A 16,932-nucleotide genomic window follows, 5' to 3' on the forward strand; every position below is an offset into this window, starting at 1 on the left:
GTTGTTTGCCATGAAAGTAGAGAAAATGACAAAAAAACGTAGAAAATAGAAAACTTAAGTAGGCTTCTCGACATTGGTGGTGATCTCTCGTTTCCAGAAAAACGAGCCATGATGACGACGACGGCGGGTATCGATAAGCTGCACACTACTCGCAACTCATAATTTCCACTCGGTGCCCGCGTCACGATGCCACCCTCGACGCGTATCCCAGCGCTTCTCCAACCCTGCGTCCAACTACCGCACGACTCGATCCTCCTGCTCACGAGCACCCTCGGCGCGAGCGCGAACTGGCTGCTCATCCGCTTCCTCTGCAATGAGCTGAGCACACAAGATGGCGGGGACGAGGGGCACAACGTCGTCCTCGTCTCTTGGATGAGAGAATACGACTTCTGGAAGCAGGAGGCGCGAAAAGGCGCAGCGCTTGATCTGGACAAGCTGAGGAAAGAGGGACGCTTTGCCTTTGTTGATGGACTGGGTGCTGGTGGGAATGCGCCAGACAGTACAGCAGAGAGACCATCGCGAACCGATGCGCAAGCAACACCACGAGTCCCGGTATCGAATGCGACACCACAGAGAGGGCCACAGATGTTGCCTGCGCGAGGACCGCCTGGACGGATAGTGCCTGCGAGAGGGCCACCTCCATCCGCCCCAGCGGCGGCGCCAGCTACATCACTAGCTACGACCATCGCGAACGGCCCGGCGAGTACAAACCAAAGCGTCCCCGGCCACTATACGCTCAAGAGCCTCGAGATCGCAGACATCAAGTCTACCATCTCCAGCGCCATCTCCCCACTCGCTACGTCTACCGCCCGAAAGACGCTCCTCATCTTCGATAACCCCGATCTCCTCCTCGCACTCAACCCTACCATCACGCCCTCCCACTTCACCACCCTCATGCTGCACTTCCACACGCTTCCGAACGTTTCCCACATCCTTACGCACCTACAAGCCGACAACCCGCTCCTCAGCCTCTCCACACCCCCACAGCCGCTCGAAGTAGCGCATCATAACCTGGTTGTCAAATGCGCACACATGAGCCGGAGGATACTGGGTGTCAGAGTATTAGACACTGGCGTTGCGAGGGACGTAAGCGGCGTAATACGCATTACTGAGCAGAGGAAACAGTGGTTTGATGTGGGCTTTGGCATTGAAGCTAACAAGGATGGCGACGACAGTGGGAGAGGCAAGGAGTTCTTGTATCAGGTCAAGAGCGACGGCAGCGTAAGGGTGTTCGAGCGTGGTGCTGGAGGAGAAGGCTAAGGTCTACATCTCAGGCTTGACGAGCAATTCGTGCATCTGCACCCCTCGTTGACGCTGCAGGATCATCGCCTCTCTCCGCGGATGCAATGCGCAGGAAGGTGTATATATAGTCGTCTCGGCTACATAGCATGCTCCAAGCCACGCAATGGAAAAGACCCACACATGATCAATTCTTATCATCAGCTGTCGAATACCTCAGGCTAACTCCTACGTTACTGCAACAGAACTACGCGAGCCTCGCAGAACGCTGCATCTCGTGCATGTCTGCATGCAGCGACCGACGAATACGGACGCGGCTCCTGATATCACCCGCCGCCCCCCGGCCCCGAATCCTCCTACCTGGGCACCCAATCCTCCGCGCGCGATCATCGGCGAGCGACTGACCAACGGTGCACCGGCGACTCCGAACTTCGCGCTGCCATGCAATCAATACAACACAACTATTATGATCCTGCTGCAGTGATACAGCCACGCCGCCCGCGAGGCCCATGCCATCACACACCTATGCCTTGTGACGACGAACAACAAACTCGATACGAGTTCCGCAGTTCATCCCCAACACCAGCGCATGCGGCTATATACAAATATGCAGCCAGATCCTTCGCACTGCACGCTCTCTATAACTAGAAAGGTTGACGACGTTCAAAGCGGGCTACCCTTACCTAACCGATGCCATTCCATCAGGGTGGATTTGGGGGCGCCTTACACAGCAGCATGCGGCACAGTTGCCTCGTCCAATCAGTCATGCTCGACGCCACGACGCGGCCTCCCGGGGTCAAACGTTTGCTTCAAACAAGGTGACAGGGACCATTCGGCGAGAAAGAATAAGCGCTGTGATGATGATGGGCAGGAAGGAAGGCAGAGGAGGAAGATGCCGCTTGTGTAAGACATGCGTGACGTGGAAGTATATATGGTTTAGAGTTTCGCTGCTGACAGCAATGGCACCGAGATGTCTGCCTGCTACTAAAATCTATCTATTCCTCAGCCTTGGACTTGAAGGATTGCACTGTTCTTTTCAGCTTCGATCAGTCAATCTTACCTTACCTTACCTCTCTTCCATCAACCCGGACAAAACAACTCCAACAATGTCAACCCCCCACCTCCTCGACCTCCCCATAGAGATTCTCAACCACATACTCACCCCCCTACCCACATCCTCCCTGCTCCGCTTCTCAGAAACATCTCGTCACGCCCGCATCCTCGCCAACGCCAACCTGCACACTCTCTCTTTGGGAATCGCGCCCCTCGCTCCTGCCTTTTTCAAATACCTCGACCCGCCCGTCACCACCAGTACAGCCAATCCCTATGAAATCTGGCTACGCATTCCCCAGGCAAGAAGTTACGAGTACCTGACGTTGCATAACTTCCAGAGCGCGTTGGTGGCCAGTATACTCAAGCGCCATGGCACCATGCTGCAGCATCTCAACATCAGTGTTTGGGCATTGACGTTGCCCATGGCGAAAGCTATTAAGGGTCTACGCGCTCTCCGCACCTTTTCACTCAGAATCGAAAGCGGAGTAAGATACGTACGCGGTATCCCGCGGTCGCGTATCGCTATCGAACGAGAAGAGCAGGGTAAGGCTTGGGAGTTGCTTACTGAGAGTGCGACCGAGTGGAAAGGGAGACTCACGACGTTGAGGTTGGAGAATTGTGATGTGGGGGCTGAGCAGTTGGCTGTGCTGTTGAAAGAGAGTAGGGGATGTGAGGAGCTGGCGTTGAATCGGTGTCGGTATCTGGGGAGGGAGATGTGGGCGGCCCTGGGCGAGTGGGAGGAGAGGGCGAAGTTGAAGATGTTGGATGTAGCGGAGTGTGGGGGGTTGCTTGGGGATGAGGCGAGAGAGGTGGTGGGAGGGTTGGATGGATTAGAGGTACGTCGCTCTGTATACTTGCTGACAGATGACACCTGTATGCTAACACCAAAGCAGACTCTCAATCTTTACGATTGTCAAGAACAGCGACCTGGAGAATTTGAGCGTCTAAATGAGGAACTCTGGCATATCAAAGACTTTACAGCACCGAGACCAGGTGGTTACGGCGAGAACATGATCATCGAGGTGGATCCGGACTACATCTTTTGAGAATAGGAAGTCAAGGTGGAGTTTCAAGAGTAAAGTGTTTCAATTGTTTATATGAGCAAGCAAGGAATCGCAACGACGTGAGCGTCGAAGACCAATCGTTCCAGCTGCCACTGTTTGTCTATATACGTATAATCTCTCGTGCGGCACCACTTGGGTATAACCCTCACTGATCGATCCATCTATTCAAGCATCCACTGCCCTGCCTATTCGTCGACAGCTCCATCAATCCATGTATCCTGACCACCAATCCAGCATCTCATCCACCTCAAAACTTCTCATACTGACTGTAATCCATGTCCGGGTGATGAAAAGGGCCGCGAACATAACCAGGAGGAGGTGGACCGAAAGAACTGCCCGACGACACGGAGCTCTGACTAGCTTCAACCCTGTGCTGAGCATCCTGGCTAGCGCGAGCGCGGAGGTACTCGCTGTACTCTGACACGCGCTGTTCCTTGATCTGCCACTGAGCAGCTGCCTTGAGCATCTCCTGGTGAGCAATGATATCCTCAATGGGCTGGTTGTAGTAGGCGGCCGTGTGCTCTTCGTAGTGGTGACCGGGATGGATCTGAGCTTGGTGTTCGGGGGAGTGCTGCATCGATGCTTTGCCTGTGAAGTGGTACATGTTGTTGGTGTTGGGCTCGGCGCCGGTGGACTTGGTGGCGTCTTCGGCTCCGACGGGCGTGGCTTTGGTGGGGCGGCTGACTTCGTAGTCGACGTCGCATATGGGAGCAGCCCTGCGTGCGTTGTTGCGGGCGTGACGTCGGGCAATGAACTTTTCTTCAGCGGACTTGGCGGCGAGGGCCTCGCGCAGCGTCTTCATCTTGGCTTGGCGGCGCGACAGCCTGGCCTTGACGACAACTTCTTCTTTCTCCAAGTCGAGCATGCGGCGGTACTTCGACTCCAAGTAAGCACCGATCATGGGCGGCGCCCAGTCCTGGACAAAGTTGAGCCCGAGGATTCCGTTGTAGACATCAGAGCTGTAGAGCTGCGACAACTGCTCATGCGCCTCCTCTGCTTTCATGTTCTTTTCCCTGACTTGGTGAACCAATTCGTGCCGGAGCGACTCGAGCCTTGCTTCGCGGATCGCATCGTCGAGCGCTTTGCCGCATGATGGGTTGTTTAGGACGTTCCAGTACTCAGACAGACTGTTGTGAAGCTCGGCGATGCTGGGGCCGCCTTCAGAGATGTCCTCAGACGCAACGTTGAAGCCACTGTCGATGCGGAGGTTCAACAACTGATGCATCTCCTGCATGCGTGCGACGAGCGCATAGTATATGTCCTCGTAGTCGGAGAGAGGGCGGTCGGTGGCCTCTTCGTCCGCACGCTCGTAGATGCGTCCGTGAATGCGCTCGGCAGTGAGAAAGCCGTGAGGCAACAGGCTTGGGCCAACCTGCTTCTTCTGCAGGCGGTCGAACAGAGTGCTGAGACTGGGGCTGTAGATGTCGAGTTCGGGCTTGCCAAAGAGGTTGCAGGTTCCCGCAAGGTTGATGAGGTAGTTACTGAGCTTAAGGATGTGCTCGACGATGTAGTCGGTCGGGTAGGCTGTGGTTGCAGCTTCAACAGCCATCTGGCTGACCGCCACTGCGAAATCTGGGAGGAGAGTCTTTGGAGACATCTCAGGAGATATCTTGGGTTGTGGAATGTAAAGTAAGAAGGTATGAGATGATCAAGTCGAGCTTGTTGGGGACGAGAGGGAAATGATTGATCGTGTAGAGAGCTGAGGAGTTTGCAGTCCAAAGTACTCTCGGTATGCGATTAATATTAGCGAAAAGGTTGTGGGCTTGAAAAGCTGGAATTGAGGGGGCTGGGAGACGATATGGTGAAGTGAAGGTGAAGGGACACCCGGAAGTGAGATATCCCGCCTCCCTCACTCTGCTGGTATTGTTCGTGCAGGACAGCTGGACAACAGACTTGAGCTTATTAAGGCGACACGGGGACGGCTCTGAAGGCTGCGACTGTGGGAACAAGGGTGCAGTGTTGCTTGTTGCTGGAGAGACGACCATTTCGTGCGCGCGACGTCATTGATGGCGGCGAAACGCTCCGTAGCAAGAGACGAATCGCACCACTTAGTACCATTGGTAGAAAAAGAATCATCTATTCCGTCTCATGAGCATCCTAGTTGCCTTGGTCGGACGATGTTGTTGCCTGAAGGTGTGGGTGACCTAGATGGTGATACTGGCGTCCCATCCAGGCATGCGCTGACTCACCCCCTCATCTGGTCATTTTTCAGGCGTTCAGGCTCCGTACTAGTGCCCTCGCGTCGAAGTTCCTTAGCCGGCGAGGCAGTTCATCTTGGATCCAATCCCGTCCGAAGAAGGCGCTGCCAGCAAGTACCCCTGCAGTAGCTAGCCAGAGGATAGTCTTAGTAGTGCCCGGTCGAAACTCCTCGCCCGTCTCTTCTTTCCGATAAACAAAGTCATTTTTCTTCAAAAAGATACTCCTGAGCCAATAGAGGAATTGCCAGTCAGGATACATCACTAAGAGAGTTAGCGCACGGACTCGCATCAGAGTTTACCCTCGTCACTCACTATTGTTCAGACCTGTCTTGGGATCTACGGCCCAATTTACGCAACCTGAGTTCCACACCAATTTACTTGCTGCTTGCTGTGTCCATTGCGAGTCTGCAAGTGCAGCTTCCGGCTTGACCTCTACGGTCGCTGGTGGTGGTGAAAGCATCTGAGGAATGAACGACCGCGATCGAGACGATGGCAGTGACTTGAATATGGGCTCAAGTAGCCTGAGAGTGAAGTTGATCTGGCATTCGACAGTGTAGATGACACTGAGATGGCCGGTGACGGTATTGGGCCCCATGAGGATGAAGAAGTTCGGGAATTGTGGGACCACTGTACCGAAGTAAGCTTGCGCGACGCCTTGTGAGGTCTTATCCCACTGCGATATGCATCAGTATATAGGTCTCACGCGGCAATTTGTTGTAAACTCACGTATTCGTTCAAGCGCAGTCCGTCACGCCCTGCTATCTCCATCGGACAAAGCATCTGCTGTGTTGCGAAGCCGGTGGCAAGCACGATGGCATCTGCCTTCACCTCGCGACCGCTCTTTGTTACCACGCCATCATCGGTGATTCTTTCCACAGGATCGTCGGCAACCAGCTCAATGTTATCTCTCCATAGGGTCTTCAGATAGTCTGTGTCCAACACCTTCCGCTTGCACCCGATTTCGGTCTTTGGAATGAGCGCGCTCCAATACTTCGGCGGCGCCATGCTCTTTACGTATGCTTCATTCTCCTTGGCCAGGTTTTGGCGGATGCTGCGCCCGGTCTCAATGTCAAAACCACTCCAGTCGCGCTCCATGTCGTAGTAGAATTTCGCACGGTAGAGGCGCATTGCTAGTGGTACGTAGCGCATCACAGCTTTAAAGGTATTCGAATAGTATGGATTCTGGCGTTCTGCAAGGTATTGCGCTTGTCGTCCGAACTGTGTGAGTTTGCGCACGGGATTGGGCTCGTTCGCCATGATAGGGACGAATTGAGTTGCTGAACAGCCATTGCCTGGGGCTATGTAAGCATAAAACTGACGAGCCAATATACATAGACATACCAAGTACAACGACATCTTTGTCCTTCCAATCGAAACTGTGGTCCCATTGCGCAGAATGAAACAGTTTGCCCTGGTACGTCTCCACTCCGGGCAGATCGCACTGCTTAGGCACTGAGAGTGAGCCCACACCCGAGACAAGTATCTTCGCTCGACGCGTCGTCCGTTCTTTGGTGTGAAGGTTCAAGATAGATACCTCCCAGACGTTGTCGAGATCGTTCCAAGCTGCTTTCTCCACTATGGAATGGAAGCGGACGTGATCCACGATCTTGTACTGCTCGGCCACAGAGCGGAAGTAGGCCTGAATCTCAGGACGCATGGAGTATTTTCTCGACCAATCTGGGTTCAGCGCGAAGCTGTAGGAGTAGAAGTGTGAGGCAACCTAGTCAGCTTAGCATAGTTTTCGGCACCGATAGCTGTTTGGACTCAGAACAACTTACATCGCATCCACAGCCTGGATATGTGTTTGCCAACCAAGTGCCACCGACATCGTCGCTCTTCTCAATGAGCTCAAAGTTACGAAGACCGTACTTGCGTATGATTTGGACAGCGAGGCCCAGGCCGCTCATGCCCGCACCTATGATGAGAACCTCCGTATCGTAAGACATTATGAAGAAGTTCCAAATGATTCGAAGATACAACAGGATATGATGAGGGGAATCCAGAATCGCGACAAGCATCGGATAGAGCAATAGGGATACTTATACCTTTGACTTTACGCCATCTCCTCCGCTGATCCACTGATCCACACCCCGGAACGACCAGATCCCCATCGGTGGAGCCTGCGTCTCCCGTTCAACCTCATCATGTCCGGAGTATGGGTTCCGTCTAACCTCTTCGTGCCTGTGTTCGCGCGTTGACGTTGAAATGTGGTCGTTGTTTGGGCAGGTCTGCCGAGCAGAAAGAAGGAAGTTTGCCGACAGCCAATGACAGACCTCGGCTGTTGCGGGGACCCCACACCTTCCACACGCGTGTATGCTTCTCGTCACGATCCGGATCTTTCGCTTTTGGCATCCCGACGTCTGCCTCTTCGATTGCGCGTACGATTATTAACATCGCTTCGGAATGCTCGTGGTGTTCAACGCTGGATGTTACGGATAGCTGACGTCATTGCTTGGACGTGGCGTTTCGCGATTATAACGCGCATCTCACTCACAAAACGAACGCCAACCTCCTCGCCTACAATGTTGAAGAGTACAACCTGGCGAAGAGTGAACGTGTAAGATTCGTGCTTTTTCTAAGCCCGATCGTAGGTGACAGCTCGCTGTCAACTACGCAAGACTCGCAATGGGCTTACCAGCAAGTCTCGCACGCGACATATCGCCACCGCGGCCTTCAAAGCGACGAAGAACGTCAGAGGCAGATATCAGGAGCCCAAATTCAAAACCAAATGTGCATTCAGATGCAGCGCCAACTATCGCAAAGGCTGTACCCGCGATAGCAGTAGTAGAAGTCGGCAAGGTCAAGATTGACGATCACCTTACTTACTTCAGAAACCACCTGGTGAAGAGCTCTAGAGACACAGCACTTGACGTACCAAGACTCTCAATCGATGATTTTGCCACCCTCTACCAGTCTAATGCCAACCCTTATGGTCACCACTTTGTCGTTCATCAACACAACCACCCAATTGCGGGTGTACATTATGACCTCCGTCTTCAGTTCTCAGAAACGAGCTCGATGTCCTTCGCCCTTCCAAAGGGACTTCCTGGCGACCCCAACTCGCGGAGTATAGGCAGAATGGCGATCGAGACTAGAGTACACAACTACTGGAACCACTTGATCGAGAGTGCCAGCAGAAAGACTGGAAGCCTGATCATATGGGATACCGGAACTTATAGTATCTTGCCCAGGAGGAAGAGAAAGAACGGGATGCCAAGTCCGCAGACTACGGATGATGACGGAACAGAAGACGACGAAGCGGCAAATGAGAGAAGCGAGGTTGCAGGCGGAGAGTGCCAGGAGAGCTCAAAGCTGGTAGCAGCTTTCAAGACTCGATACATACGCCTACGTCTACACGGTACACGATTGCCACACAATTACACGGTCATATTACGCCTCCCATCGAATGAAATAATCAAAAAGCCGACAGCGAGACGAAGAAGGGGACAATCTCGGCGCAGCTCTGCAACACGAACCCCCGCGACCTCAAGTGGCGAAGCTAGTGTCGCGGACGCATCCGTACACGAGGAAGTAGCGGATCAAGATCTCGACACCGACACAGAAGAGGATGATCAAACACGTATCACCAATGCATATCCGGGCTCGACGAACGATATCGGGTCGGTACATCAACGGCGATGGTTTCTCCAACTCGATCGGCAGAGTAGCGGGTTTAGTCCAGATGCCTCCGGCAGGGGAAGGGGGAAATGGACCGGAGGCTTCAAATTGTTCCTCGTACGCGGTCGAGACCATGAGCGAAGCGTTGTTACCGGAAGGTTAGCACGAGACGTTGAAAGCGACGAAGGAGTTGAAGATTTCGTAGGAAGGGGAGGTTGGACAGGAATCGAGCATTAGACATAATATACATTACACCGGACGTTAAAGAAGACACCTGCAACTATCTGGGGTATCAGAACGTAGTCACCACCTCCATGTTTCCCTCGACGCCCCTCATCGTTAAAGCTCCACGCTTCGACTTCTTCGCTCCGCAGGTGTACACCATGTCGAAATACCACCGATGGGCTTCGACATCCATAATTAACCAGGCCTGGTTTCCCTGGAAAAGATTGGCAGCACCAGCGAAGGTCTGGATGTCGCCAGCCGATACCGGCTGTCTACTCGGCTTGTTGATGTAGTACTCGGGACTGATGTGAACATATCCCATGGTCAACAACGGCATCTTAGGAACAGGATCGTTCCAGTGCGTGACGCGGAAGTTGCCACCACGCTGGTTGCTGATGTAGGAGCTAATCTTACTTCCTCCTATCCTGGGTGATCCGAAACTGTACAACGCGACATTGTAGCCAGCAGTGCGCATACTGGCAGCGGCGAGAGTAGCGACGGCGCCTCCCAGACTGTGGCCTGTTACGGTGATCCTGTAGCTAGGGAAGGCGGTTATTGCTTGTTGCACGGCGGGTAAGACACTATCGCGCGCATCAAGCCAGGATTGCCAAAAGCCGCGGTGGGCAGTGCAGCCTGGGCAGATGTCTGTTGTAGTGGTGCCGAAGTCGAGGTTCGTACGCCAGTCTTCGATGGTGTGAGTGCCGCGGAAGGAGACAACCACGAGTTTATTCGTATGATCGACTGCGACAAAGCCCGTCACATCGGTCATCGCGTTCTCTCTGTATGCTGTTAGCTTCCGGATCGTCGATGGCCATGCAGCACCCGCTGAAACTTGACGTCTGCAGGGTCTGGGATTACTCACCGGCTGTACTCGATGACGGTGGTAGAGTCCGCGTCTTGAACGAGAGGGCAGTTGCCAGTGGAGCACTCAATCTGATCTCCGGTGGAGTCATAGTTGTTTGAGCAATATGCTGCCGACGCATACTGCTCCATCAACTTGAAGTTGCCCAAAAGGTTTGGCGCAATACCTGTCACCCGTCAGTTACGCAACGACAGAGATGTCGCACTACCAACATACCTCGCTCCTGAACGAGTGGCGCAGCATTGCTGCCGATGGCGCCTAGCAGCACAGCAACAAAGAAAGAAGAGAAAGTAAGCATGTTGAAATGAGTGACTGTTGGAAAAGAGTGACTTGGGAGGAGAACCGCAGAACCGTCTCGCGACAATCCTAACCAAGCGATTCTCTACCTACATATAGGAACGACACAACCGACTCACTCTCATAGTTCGTAGTGTACCGCGGACGCCATCGTTTGCTTCATCACACGCGATCCAAGTCTGGACTTCCTAATGCGGAGGACTAAGCAGCCACGCTACCTACCGCTCATTCCGTAGTTCTCTGTGAATACCCAGGACGATGAAACCATTGGGACGCGTCTATATCCACATGCTTGCTTGTGGTTGAGCTTGTCACCTTAGGGAGGACGTTCTGCGATGCCATTGGTCAAGCCAAGGACGGGAAGTGTGGGGCGGCGCGTCCGCCGCGGCACGACTTGCACTTTGACTTTGACGTTGACCAGACGGTTGTTTGGATAAGATTCGTTGTGGAAGCCTCGTCACTAGTGCGCGGCGCGTCCTTTTGGTGATGGGAAGAACAGATCCGAAGACACCAGTCCGGGAAAGGAGGTGGAGGAGTCTGTGCGTGAGCTAGACACGCCACTAGCGCGTGGCGCAAAGAGGCGGGCACATCTAGGGAAGTTGAGTGAAACGATAGCATACTCTTTACTCCTCATTCTACTGCCATGCTATCACATTCAAGTGAATCTAGATTGCGAATCCCACCAGTTCTTCCGAGCAGCGAGTCGTCACAGCTTGGCAGCTACGGCATTCGCGACGCATCTCAAAGGAGATCGCAATCACAGTCGTCACGCCGTTGAAGGCTATTCTATGGCATTCCACGTGCAACAGGTTTTGACTGCACTTGCGCGCGCTTGTTTTGCAGCAAACAAAGGACTGAACATATATGACTCTGGGGGTTATTGATACAGATTTCTCGCTACACATCGTTTCCCCGCTTAATCTCCGATCGAGACTTACGACAGAACCCAACGGAGAGCCCTCAGTTCCTACAAACCGACTACCAATGCTGCGCGATTTAGTCAAGGTCGACGCGGAAATGCTCATCGCTTTCCTGGCAGCAGTTGCATTCTTCTGCTTCTTCGTGTCTGTCCTCATCCTATACGTTGGCCTCATCGCAGTCTTCTTGGGCTTGCAACATCTTTTGGCTCTTGCTGTTGACCTTCAGGGCCGGATTAATCGTATGGAACGCTATTTAGAGATAGAATATCACGTACGGCAGGCGCGCAACCCAGGCCGATGGCCAACATTCTAGGCTATGGGATCTGGTCTGGAGAGAGGCCTCAAGAAGAGATACATGCACAAGCAGGCTTTCAACTACAATGATCAAGAGTTATGCAACGTTTCAAGTTCATGTAGATCGGATTGTGGAAGCTCCGTGTCTCTGGTGTCTCAACACAGCTGTCTTTGATAGCAATTTAGGAAATTAGATCGGCCAGGCTTAGGGCCATGTATTCGAAGTGTCTGAGACAAATGTGAGTCTTGTCTGGTAGCCGTGACAGTGTTTGGTACAAAAATGCTATACTCACCGTTATCATCTCTATCTTTCACAGCAGTATTATCGCATTCTCGTTAACAGGCGTCTCCTTCAAACTTCATCACCAACTGTTCTCCTCGCTTCGGCCAGCATGAGCAACATACTAGCTTACTTCCAGCTGGGACCTCCGTCGGGATGGACAGAGTCAGTTGTTCTGCACGCAGTGCGGATCCCGTTTGCCATCGCTGTTCTCTGTCTCAGCGCGTGGCTGTACCCGTCCCTTCCAGAAAACGTCCTGTTCTTCTCGATGGGCTTGGTATGTCTCGATATTCAATTCCACATACACAGCTAACCCTGCCACGAGGCTACCTTCACAATGACAGTCTGCATCGGCTCCATCACATTCCGATTCGTGTATCCGAGTACATACAGCATAAAAGTCGATCTTGCGATTCACGTCTTAATGGGCGTACTCTGGTTAGTCGACCTTCTTCTCCTGTGCTTTCTGGGTTGGTACCGACAAGCCGACAAAGAGTATCTATTCAAACTATGGGTAGCGAAACTTGTCATGGGGACAATCGAGTGGTAAGTACAACTTTTCACGCGTATAGAGCTGCGCTGACATCTTACAGTGCTCTTTGGTTCTTTGAAGCGCTCGTTCTCGCTAGAGACTTGATGACGCCCTCACCTGACAACGAGCCCATGCCACTTCCACCACTGCCATCAGCCAGCAACTTTGATTCGCCAACATCGCCACAACAAATCGACCCGTGGTCACCAGTCTCGCCTCTCGAACCTCCTCGCTCGGGGCCGCAGCCTTTGCTTCCCGAAAGTCACAATACATACGACGATGATGCGCAGGAGTTACCGGATCCTTTCGATTTCGGCTTTTCTCGAGAAGCTTCTAGCGATAGCTCAGGTCAGCATGTAGCGGATCTGAGTCCTCAGCAAGCTCCCAGTTCCGCCTGTAGTCATGGTAGAAGGGGCGCGGTTAGTCATCTTGATCCAGTGGGATCACGGTGTGTTTCACCCAAGAAGCAGCCTGTTAAGAAGTAGGAGGGTCGTTGAGATAGGTATCAAGAAGTTGCGCGAGAAGACAGTTAGGGACACAGCGGCTCAACACAGGGGGAAGACTAAAATGAATTTGGTGCAGCTAAGGTGCATATAAGCATCCCTCTTCCTAGCGACGCGTCTAATTGTTCCTTCTCATTCCGTTCAACCCCCTATGACAACCTCACCTATACCCGCACACCCCCACCACCCCTCTTACCTATCATTCCTCCCTCTATCTAGTATAATCAAAAACAATGAACTCGGTCTGATTCGAACAGACGTCTCTGCAGTCGCAGAACCACTATCACGCTGTTACCAGCGGATGTGTCCAGCACCAACCTCTTCACTACGTCGTTACCGTCGAGTAAGAGTGCTCTCATCCACCCTAGACGGTACCACAGTTGCCTGCGACCATCGCCTTAGTCAAGGTGCACCTTGCTAAGCTGGAATCACATATATGATGCGAGCGCCTTACCACTGGGCCACGAGTTCTGGTTATATTCTAGATGAGAGGCCGAGGAATTTCAGTTCACGTGTAGTGATAGAAGAGCGAGGGTGGGAGCAGGTAAGAGAAGTAGAAATTGTAGTAAAAGCCTTATATCCTTTCGTGGTGGTACCGATACCTGGTATACTGAACATCAAGATCCCATATATGATACTGCGAAGATGACACACGCCAATGCCGTCGTTTACACATAATCCCTAGTAAACAGCATCATTCCAATCCGATCGTAACAAACATCATATTTCCATACACGTCGGCAATCTACTCTCTGGTCGCCTCGACTCCGGTCTGCCATACGTCCTCAAAAAGTGTCCTCTGGGGAAACAATCCTCCACTCTCTCCATACTACATCTAACCAGACTCCTAACCACATGCCCTCTGCTCACATGCCCCCTACCCACCCTCACCGTCTGAACATTCGACTTGACCCACAGCACCGGAAGCGCAACAGCAACACTAGCCTGAAGCGATTCCTCATCCGTAGCGAAACTGGGTGCGATGCTTGTCCGGAAACTGGTATGCGAGCTAGCCTTGCTCTTGCGCCAATGGTATCCGCGTCCGTTTCCACCCGAGACGTAGAATTCGTCGTCGTCAGAGTCGTCGCTGCATTGGCTCGTCAATTTCTTCGCTTTCCACCTCAAGTTCTGCGGTTCTTCAACGAGACTCTCTTCGCCGGTGAAGTTGGTGCAGAGTTTCTTGAGCGAAGGAAGGTTGACGGCGACAATAGCGAATTGCGTTTCGAGGGCGGCGATTATGATCATTTTGCCGAGAACCCAGGATGTGTCGATGGGTTCGTCAGATTGAGATCCCAATTCGAGGAGTGGAATGAGGCGGAAGGTGGCGATGATGACGGAGATGCTGCCGAAGGTGAGCACGCTGAGGACGGCGATCTTCTTTCGAAAGCTGATTTGGCAGTTCCAGAGCATGGCGATGGGGAGAAGGAGGATGTACATGTCTAGGCCGATGTTCTGTTGGGGGTCAAGGTTAGTTGGGTGGTCTACGGGGTGATGTACTATGGTTTATGCTTACCAAAAGACATGGTACCAGGAGGACGATGAGTTTGTTCATGCAGTAGGCGTCGGGATGGGTGCCAGGGTGTAGGATCTCATCAAAGGGCATGCATTGGATGCAAGCTAGAAGCCTAGTCTCAGATGTCAGTTCCATGGTATTGAGAGTGAGGAAACATGAGGACATACATGTTGCATCCCCATACGATAGTGTTAAGACCAAGGCCAGCGTAGACAGCATAGCTAAACTCGGCACTCTCGCGCGCAAGCCGGAGGTAAAAGAAGAGAAAGGCGGATTTCATAACCCAATGGACGGAGTAGTAGACTATCTCCTCGACAAAGAGCCACTGAGGTGTTTGGTCAGTAAAGATGCCCTTGCTAGTATGTCTCTTGCTTTGGTGCATACCTTGACGATTTCCAGTTGTTGAAGGGTATTAAGAGCGTCCATATGTCTGCGCGTAACGGTTAGTCCTGTCTTCTCCGCACAAGGTGACTATTCGGTACTTACAACCCGCATCCCCAGTAGAGGAACATATGCAAGACACCCTGCTGAGCGACACTGAAGATGAAAACCACCACAGCGAAGTAGTCATCCCGTCTCCATTTCCTCAGACTCTCATCGACGTAACGACTGTAAAACCTCAGAAAGGTCGAGGTGGTGCCCAGAAAGAAGGTAACGTAGGCCACGGCATAAGCCAGCGGTTGAAGATTAGTAGCCAGCGCCATAGTCGAAAGAAACTGGCGACGTGAATCAATCACGGAAAGGAGTGGAAGTTGGGCAGCTCAGCTCACACAGCATCAACCATCTCAGTAATGCATGGCTGTCGTATGTATCTTAAACACCTTGCCTCGCATCACTCATGCTCTGCTTTTTCCCTGCATATACGTCGAAACTGGCCTGCCGTCTAGCCTCCCCGCCGGGTGTCATCGTTAGGAGTACATTCTCACGGACGTGTCACTGTCAGGGTGAGTTCACGACACAAGTCGTAGTTGACTTTGGTCGACATAAGCAAGGCGGCTGTTTCGGTGTGGCTGTTGGGCGAGTACCGACTTCGAGGCGTCAGTAGTGCTTGCTTTTGCGCTCGAGAAGACCCGTAGACTATACTACCGCGCCGCATACGTGAGATGCGGAGCTCCGACCCACACTCCACGTTTTTCGCCTCGCCGTCGTGATCGCCGAAAGCTTGAGGCTCAATGTCCGATCCGATCAAAGCTATATACGGATAGCGAGACTGTACATATTCCAAAGAGAGACGTTACAACGTGTTGATCGGCTATAATGTCTTCAATACTTCGGACCAGTCTTTCCATCTGTTCGAGAGAGCATTGAACCGAATGTATGTGTAGCTATTCCTGTCAAAAGTCAATCAGAGGAGGTCTCTGATCTCTCGCCCATTGTCTTTGCCAAGATGCTCTATTGCTTATGCCAGATCTTGTAACGATTATGCAGTTGGGACTAGAGATGCTGAGCCGAACAAGCAACACAAGATCAGCAACGTGCGCTATGCAGAAACAGCCGCCATGCCCACTTTTCCTTCCGAAACACCAATGGGCAGATGTTTTGGCTCCGATCCCCAAAATTCCGAAGCTCATTTGGGTTGAGATGGAGACAATCGTCTTCCCAAATAGCTAAAACAGAAAACAAAATAGTCGTGATTGGTGCGCGAAAGCATAGCGTTGCTGGCTGCCGTCGCTAGAGCTTCTTCTGGAAACCGCTAGACTGAGTTGGTCTGCTGCGGAAGCTATATGGAGTCGATGCGTCCCGCTATGTGAAGCTGCCCAAAGCATACTCACAGTCGTGGGTTCGACCATGCGAAACAATGTCCAGACGCATATATCATCGGATACCGATACCAACATAGGGCTCCTAGGAAGCTGTGCTGAAGTCTATGCACACCACCGAAGTCGCATGCATCTTTATCATGTTCTATCCCACACCGAACAACGACCGAGTTATACTGCAGGTCCTGCACAGCCAGAGGAATGACGCGACAGAAGCTTCTGCCATAGCGAGCGACATCACCACCAGTCCAGACGGCGAGCCAGGGTACAGAACGTGCCGCAAATGACATAGACAACGTCTACTACTACCTCAGGCAGCTGAAGCAGAGAAAATGACAATGGAGGATTGTAAGAAATCGAAGTCGACCTTCTCAATAGGGAGGAGGCTTGACATTTTTGCGGGAGCATACTGACCGGTCACGCGTATGCCGACCTTGTGCGCTATGTGAGAGATCAGGAACAACGCCGCTGTTTAGGACGCACTTCGAGAACTGTCGTACAGTGACGAGAACGTGTACTCTGGCCACTTGGCTGTGCGACTGGGGCGTGTCTCAAGTACGAGAGACAGATTAGC

At 52.5% G+C, this 16,932-nt stretch overlaps 6 protein-coding genes across 6 annotated transcripts; 2 read left to right on the forward strand and 4 right to left on the reverse strand.

Annotated features, from left to right (window-relative positions):
* Nucleotides 1-186: 186 nt before the first annotated feature.
* Nucleotides 187-1,260, forward strand: J4E84_003018 (uncharacterized protein; the record flags this gene model as incomplete). Its single annotated transcript, XM_049385636.1, has 1 exon — nucleotides 187-1,260. The coding sequence occupies one exon, from the start codon at nucleotides 187-189 to the stop codon at nucleotides 1,258-1,260; it is 1,074 nt and encodes a 357-aa protein (XP_049246513.1).
* Nucleotides 1,261-2,345: 1,085 nt separating this feature from the next.
* J4E84_003019 (uncharacterized protein) lies at nucleotides 2,346-3,338 on the forward strand (the record flags this gene model as incomplete). The annotated part of the gene is made up of 2 exons (XM_049385637.1): nucleotides 2,346-3,128; nucleotides 3,186-3,338. 2 exons carry the CDS (start codon nucleotides 2,346-2,348, stop codon nucleotides 3,336-3,338), a joined length of 936 nt encoding a protein of 311 aa, XP_049246514.1.
* A 265-nt stretch (nucleotides 3,339-3,603) lies between these two features.
* Nucleotides 3,604-4,953, reverse strand: J4E84_003020 (uncharacterized protein; the record flags this gene model as incomplete). The annotated part of the gene is made up of 1 exon (XM_049385638.1): nucleotides 3,604-4,953. One exon carries the CDS (start codon nucleotides 4,951-4,953, stop codon nucleotides 3,604-3,606), a length of 1,350 nt encoding a protein of 449 aa, XP_049246515.1.
* A 611-nt stretch (nucleotides 4,954-5,564) lies between these two features.
* J4E84_003021 (uncharacterized protein) lies at nucleotides 5,565-7,500 on the reverse strand (the record flags this gene model as incomplete). Its single annotated transcript, XM_049385639.1, has 5 exons — nucleotides 5,565-5,815; nucleotides 5,867-6,227; nucleotides 6,281-6,846; nucleotides 6,896-7,274; nucleotides 7,333-7,500. 5 exons carry the CDS (start codon nucleotides 7,498-7,500, stop codon nucleotides 5,565-5,567), a joined length of 1,725 nt encoding a protein of 574 aa, XP_049246516.1.
* A 1,964-nt stretch (nucleotides 7,501-9,464) lies between these two features.
* On the reverse strand, nucleotides 9,465-10,557 carry J4E84_003022 (uncharacterized protein; the record flags this gene model as incomplete). The annotated part of the gene is made up of 3 exons (XM_049385640.1): nucleotides 9,465-10,176; nucleotides 10,260-10,425; nucleotides 10,476-10,557. 3 exons carry the CDS (start codon nucleotides 10,555-10,557, stop codon nucleotides 9,465-9,467), a joined length of 960 nt encoding a protein of 319 aa, XP_049246517.1.
* Nucleotides 10,558-13,805: 3,248 nt separating this feature from the next.
* Nucleotides 13,806-15,093, reverse strand: J4E84_003023 (uncharacterized protein; the record flags this gene model as incomplete). Its single annotated transcript, XM_049385641.1, has 2 exons — nucleotides 13,806-14,537; nucleotides 15,085-15,093. The coding sequence occupies 2 exons, from the start codon at nucleotides 15,091-15,093 to the stop codon at nucleotides 13,806-13,808; spliced, it is 741 nt and encodes a 246-aa protein (XP_049246518.1).
* Nucleotides 15,094-16,932: the final 1,839 nt, after the last annotated feature.

The sequence above is a fragment of the Alternaria hordeiaustralica genome (assembly GCF_023758085.1).
Source record: "Alternaria hordeiaustralica strain BMP 2776 chromosome Unknown scaffold_4, whole genome shotgun sequence".
NCBI lineage: Eukaryota > Fungi > Ascomycota > Dothideomycetes > Pleosporales > Pleosporaceae > Alternaria > Alternaria hordeiaustralica.